This window comes from Scyliorhinus canicula, chromosome 23, assembly GCF_902713615.1.
Source record: "Scyliorhinus canicula chromosome 23, sScyCan1.1, whole genome shotgun sequence".
Lineage (NCBI taxonomy): Eukaryota > Metazoa > Chordata > Chondrichthyes > Carcharhiniformes > Scyliorhinidae > Scyliorhinus > Scyliorhinus canicula.
In genome coordinates this window covers 25491316-25497822 of record NC_052168.1, presented here as the reverse complement: position 1 = coordinate 25497822, position 6507 = coordinate 25491316, and the positions used below count along the sequence as shown (strand labels likewise).

General features: G+C 47.3%; 1 protein-coding gene across 2 annotated transcripts in view; it reads left to right on the top strand.

The window, feature by feature from the left end:
- Positions 1 to 1098, top strand: part of LOC119956505 (coiled-coil domain-containing protein 134-like) — a 24210-nt gene extending 23112 nt beyond the window's left edge. Inside the window, exon 7 of one of the 2 annotated variants that reach the window (XM_038783785.1) lies at positions 559 to 1098. In XM_038783785.1, coding sequence (XP_038639713.1) covers positions 559 to 684 — 126 coding nt within the window. In that variant the 3' untranslated portion in view covers positions 685 to 1098. Of the gene's footprint in view, positions 1 to 538 lie in introns of both variants that reach the window. The other variant, XM_038783786.1, reaches the window with a different exon arrangement.
- The last annotated feature ends 5409 nt before the right edge of the window (positions 1099 to 6507 follow it).

Sequence of the window (6507 nt, the reverse complement as noted above, 5' to 3'; positions counted from 1 at the left end):
TGGGGGAGGGGCTGCCCTGGGGGAGTGGGTACATGAGGGAGGGGCTAGACTGCGGCTAGCGGCAGCAGGATCGTCGAGTCCACTGATATCTGCGGCGTTTTGTGTTGTTTGCTGGCGGTGCTGCCGGGGTGGGGCGGTCACCATGGACAGGACTGGAAGATCCCACCAGCAAATTCAGACCAGTGTCTCCGACATTGCCTCGGTCCCACCTTGAGAACACCAGCCTGGTGTTCAAGTTTAGAATAGGACTCACGGCGCTGAGGTCCCAGGTTCGATCCCGGCTCTGGGTCACTGTCCGTGTGGAGTTTGCACATTCTCCCCGTGTCTGCGTGGGTTTCGCCCCCACAACCCAAAGATGTGCAGGGTAGGTGGATTGGCCATGCTAAACTGCCCCTTAATTGGAAAAAAAATGAATTGGGGACTGCAAATTTCTATTTAAAAAAAGTTTTGAATAGGACTGGAACTCGTGTGAAACCAAGCAACCTCTGAACTGCTATAATTCCTCTTTCCATTTGCAGGCGTTAGTGATCGACCACAGTTTTTCACTTTATTTTGCAGTTCCTTCACAGTAACGATGCCTTTCATAAAGCCTTGAAAGACGAGGAGAAAAGACGGAAGAAAGAAGACAAAAGAAAAGAGCTTCGAAAAGGGCCGAGGATCACAAAGACCAGATCCGAGCTATGACCCACTGGGAAAGCTGACAACCCACTGGGACCATTACCGCTCTGGGCTGGAGCTGCCCCACACCATTCACTGGCACAAATAGCCGCTCACACTTGAATGAAATGGCCTCAGGATGGTAGTGGCCTGTACAGGTTTGCTCTCACCAGAGCTGCTCTCTTTCCTTTAAAAAAGGAAGTTTCATTACAAAGACCACAACTTATTTTTTTTGGTTTACGTAAATAAAATGGATGGAATCACTGAAATTGAATCCCTGAAACACTGGGAAGGGTCCCAGAAGCTGATGTAACATGCTTTTGAGTTATTCCATCGCCATCAATCAGCGATCCTGATGATAAGGAATTGCAGGGCCTTTGTGTTATAGGTTGGACGGCTGTTTAACAATAAAATGCAAGGTCTGAAAACGTGTGATTCGAACAAATGGTTTTGAGTCCTTCAGTCACACGCGGTTACACAGAGAATTGTAACTCGCTGCCTGGATTATCCATTTCTTTGCTCACCCACTTTAGGTTTTCCGCCCAGTTTAAAGAGCTGAAGGTCGCCACATAAGCTGACGGGCAGCATGGTAGCACAGTGGTTAGCACGGTTGCTTCACAGCTCCAAGGTCCCAGGTTGGATTCCCGACTTGGGTCACTGTCTATGCGGAGTCTGCAGGTTCCCCCCGTGCCTGCGTGGGTTTCCTCCGGGTGCTCCTGTTTCCTCCCACCGTCCAAAGATGTGCGGGTTAGGTGGATTGGCAGTGGTAAATTGTCCATAGTGTCCAAAAAGGTTAGGTTAGGTTACAGGGATGGGGTGGGCTTAAGTAGAGTGCTCTTTCCAAAGGGCTGGTGCAGACTCGATAGGCCAAATGGCCTCCTTCTGCACTGTAAATTCTATGAAGTGGGCAAACAGCAAGCCCTGGTGGCGGAGTTACTGTACATCTAAAATAATGGAATCTCTGGAGCAGGTTAGCTGGAATATTTACCCTGTAACACACCAGGCTGGCACAAGGAATTCTCATTTTCACAACCCAGCAAGTTGTCACCCCTCCCTGTCTCTCATCCCCAGCCCCCCCCCCCCCCCCCCCCCACACCCACCCCATCATTCCCACGCTCTTCCAATTCTGGTCTCATGCACATCCCCAATTTGCTTCACTGTCGGTGGCCGTACCTTCAGCTGCCTGGACAGTAAGATCCGTTCCTAAAGCACTCCCACTCTTTCTCCTCCTTTTCAAACTTCCTCGACACCAGCATGTCCCTTGTGTAGCTTGGTGTCAATTTTTAAAAATGATTTCCTGTTGCTGACTAGGCCAGCATTTCAGTTGCCGAATCCCTAATTGTGGTGGGGAGCTGCCTGGTTGAACCCTCGTTGGGGAGGGAATTCTGATTGGTAACAGTCCTGTGAAGTGGGACATTTTACGTCAAAGGCGCCATGGTTTTGTTAAATTCGTTCATGGGATGTGTGTGTCACAGGCAAGGTCAGCATTTGTTGCCCATCCATGTTTGCCCTTCAACTGAATGACTTGCTCGACCATTTCAGAGGGAATTTAAGAGTCAACCACATTGCTGTGGGTCTGGAGTCACATGTAGGCCAGACTGGGTAAGGACGGCAGATTTCCTTCCCTAAGGGGCCATTAGTGAACCAGATGAGTTTTTAAAACAATTGTTATCATGGTTATCATTAATTCCAGATTTTTATTGGATTCAAATTCCACCATTTGCCGTGGTGGGATTCAGACTCTGGGACCCCAGAGCATTACCCTGTCCAGTGATAATACCGCCACGCCAGGAGGAGGCAAGTTGTTGTTGCAGACATTTGGGCAACGATGTCCATGTAGCCAATTCCAAGTAGCAGAACCCAAGAGCAGTGTGCCCCCCCCCCCCCCCCCCCCCGAGTATGAAATGTCTGCCAGATAGCATGTTATAATTGCTTCAACAGACCCAGTTTTCTCGAGGATTGTCTTGCTGCTTAAAGAAATGGCCCTTGTAGCAAATCATGAAATGGCCCTTGTAGCAAATGTGAAGGGTTTTACAGTCTATTTTCGCCTTGCCACACTGCTGCTGGAAGGAGTGTGTAGATGGGCGCGGCGGGAGGAATAAAACCGAAACATCACACTCGTACGATTCAAACAATTGGAATTGATAGATTTCCTCATCTGGGGGTGGTGCAAAAGCCAGCTGCATGTTTTCCGTTTAATTTTTCGTTTTTGGCAAATATTTTCCACCTTTTTTCTTTGTCCAGCTCCTTGCTGAGTACTGGCGCACTCTCTACCACCATCAAACTCCCACCTCTCCCCGTGTAGGTTCCCAAGTCAATATTGGTGGGGAGGGAAACAGAAAATGAGGAAAAATTTCTTATTGGGAAAGACTGATTAACCTTGTGAGGTTTTGTTTTATTTGAAGGATTTATCCGCTCCACCACCCATTCAACTTCGTGACGATGTAACAAAAACTTGATTTGTATAGCATCTCAACAGAAGAGTGTCCCATGGAATGGACGGAACGGTGGTTAGCACTGCTGCCTCACAGCACCAGGGACCCAGGTTCGATTCCCGGCTGGGTCACTGTCTGTGCAGAGTCTGCACCTTCTCCCCGTGTGTGTGTGGGTTTCCTCCGGGTGCTCCGCTTTCCCCCCACAGTCCAAAGATGTGCAGGTTAGGTCAGGCATTTTCAAAGTGGGGGTTGCAGGCCATCCATCGTGGCGTTCCCGATCGCGTGAATTCAGGTGCAACAGCCACAGCTGCCGTCTGCTAGCGGCTTTAGAAATGATGGCCTCAACTGGCTAAAAAAACACGCACTGACCCAGGAGAAGACTTTTTAAAAAATTTAGTTCAGTCTTCCTGCATCTGTCTTGAATATGCTCAATGGCTGAGCCTGCAGAACTCTCGTTGATAGTGAATTTTAGAGATTAAAAAGATTCACAATACTTTGAGTTAAGTAATTCCTCCTCATCTATGTCTTAAAATTGTCGCGTTGTAATTTGCAAACTATATCCCCGTCTGAGGAAAACCTATCTTCTGCATCTGCTTTGTGGAGTCCAGAGAGATTAATGCCTGTTTCAATGAGGTCATTTCTCATTCTTCACTACTCTAGACTACAGAATGTAAGTCAAAGCTCACCTTTCACATTAAAAGAGGAAATGGTGGGTCGCGAATGTCAGCCGGCGTCCCAAAGGATGGCCAGTAGGTGGGCCTGGATAGGATGTTTTTTCAGCGGGTCGATGCAGACTCGATGGGCCAAATGGCCTCCTTCGACGCTGTAGGAATTCTATGGTTCTGTGGAATTGAAATTATGGGTTTCGGTGGCCAGGGGACTGAGTCAGGGACAGAGGCAACAAGTGTTACAGAAATGGAGCTGATCAGTCTTGAAATGAAATGAAAATGAAAATCGCTTATTGTCACAAGTGGGCTTCAAATGAAGTTACTGTGAAAAGCCCCTAGTCGCCACATTCCGCCGCCTGTTCGGGGAGGCTGGTATGGGAATTGAACCGTGCTGCTGGCCTGCCTGGGTCTGCTTTAAAAGCCAGCGATTTAGCCCTGTGCTAAACTAACCCCTAGTCTTGATGTTACAGACGCTTGGTCAGCTGGCAACAGTGGCTCCGAGATTGGACCAGGACCATAACCTTTTTTTAAGTTTTAAGACAGTGCGGAAAGATCAATTTGTTCCAGAAGTGATATTATAAGAAATAGGATTTGGTTATTTTCTTTAACAATTTTATTAAAACAAAAGAAAACAATATTTAAACTTCAGCCCTAACAATAACAATGCAGTTTCTTAACCTTAATGCATGGCAGCACAGTGGTTAGCACGGTGGCTTCTCAGCGCCAGCGTCCCAGGTTCGATTCCCGGCTTGGGTCACTGTCTGTGCGGAGTCTGCACATTCTCCCCGTGTCTGCGTGGGTTTCCTCCGGATGCTCCGGTTTCCTCCCACAAGACCCAAAAGACGCACTTGATGGGTGAATTGGGCATTCTGAATTCTCCCTCTGTGGACTCGAACAGACGCCGGAATGTGGCGACTCGGGGCTTTTCACAGTAACTTCATTGGTGTAAATGTAAGCCTACTTGTGTCAATAAAGATTCTTGCTATTATAGTCCCCATTAAACAAAACTGTAACAGAACATGCAGCTCTCCTGCCACTTCCACAGGGAGACAAAGGCAATTTTTCTTCTGGTAGGGACATTCGTTCTGAACCCCTTTTCCAAAGCCTGCCTCCATGGCAACTTTCATGATCTTCTCAGTCGATTTCCAACGCCTTCCCCTCTGTAACTGTTCCAAACAATCATTCCCACTCTCGCTCTAATCTCCTCCCAGCTCCTCAAACAAAGGATCTCTGCTGGGGTTCCAGACTTGAACCCATTATTGTTATCCTGGCTGTCTGATACAACTAACCTCCCATTGACGGGCAAAGAAGCCATCAGACTCTGTAATGGGCTAATAGCTGGTCAGACAGGAGTATTCTGAAGAACAATGGATCTGGTGGCATCCTGTGCATTCTCACTAATGAGTTTAAGTCTGGCTGGGGCAATGTAACTCGGTCAGCTGTGGACATATCCCTCTGGCTCCCTGCTAGCAGGTTTTTTTTCTTCCCTTAGTCTGTTTAATCCCTAAATTGCCTGCTACATTGGGGTATCATTTCTGGACCCAATTTCCTAATATTTAGATTGTCACGTGTACCAAGGTACAGTAAAAAGTATTGTTCTGCGTACAGTGTAGGCAGATCGTCCAGACATGAAAAACATAGGACATACGATAAATACACAATATAAATACACAGACATAAGGTGAAGCATACGGAGAATTGTGCTGCACATTAGAGAAGATGTGTGGAGAGATCAGTTTAGTCCATAATTGGACCATTCAGGAGTTTAGCAACAGCGGGAAAGATGTTTTTGAATCAGTTAGTATGTGTTTTGTATCTCCTGCCCGATGGAAGAGGTTGGAAGAGATTATAAACCAGGTGGGAGGGGTTTTTTGATTATGCTGCCCGCTTTCCCCAGGCAGCGGGAGCTGTAGATAGAGTCAATGGATGGGAGGCAGGTTTGCATGATGGACTGGGCTGCGTTCACGACTCTCTGTAATTTCTTGCGGTCTTGGGCCAAGCAGTTGCCGTACCAGGCTGTGATGCAGCCAAATAGGCTGTTTTCTATGATGCATCTGTAAAAATTGCTAAGAGTCATGCCAAATTTCCTTAGTTTCCTGAGGAAGTATAGGCGATGCTGTGCTTTCTAATATCTCCCTTGTGTGACATTGGGGATGAATGTAGAATTCAGTGAATAGTTGAGCTATTGGATGGAGATGGTTGCAATGGAGTGGGAGCCAAATGCAATGTCTTTTTGTATAATGTTGAGCCAGGGCAGGAAACATAACAGCATAAGAGAGAGGCAGCTCTGGAGTATGATTAAATAACATCTAAAAGTTGAGGAGAGAGGGGCAAAGGATACAAAAGAAGTGGGTGTTTCTACATAACTGTGGTGTGCTGTGGTGACACGGTAGCACAGTGGTTAGCATTGTTGCTTCACAGTGCCAGGGTCCCGGGTTCGATTCCCGGCTTGGGTCACTGTCTGTGCGGAGGCTGCACGTTCTCCCCGTGTCTGCGTGGGTTTCTTCCGGGTGCTCCGGTTTCCTTCCACAAGTCCCAAAAGACGTGCTGTTAGGTGAATTGGACATTCTGAATTCTCCCTCTCTGTACTCGAACAGGCGCCGGAATGTGGTGACTGGGGGCTTTTCACAGTAACTTCATTGCAGTGTTAATGTCAGCCTACTTGTGACAATAAAGATTATTATTATAATAAACACTAGCATGGATCAGTTGGGGTGAATTTGTTTCTGTGCTGTAAATTCCATTTC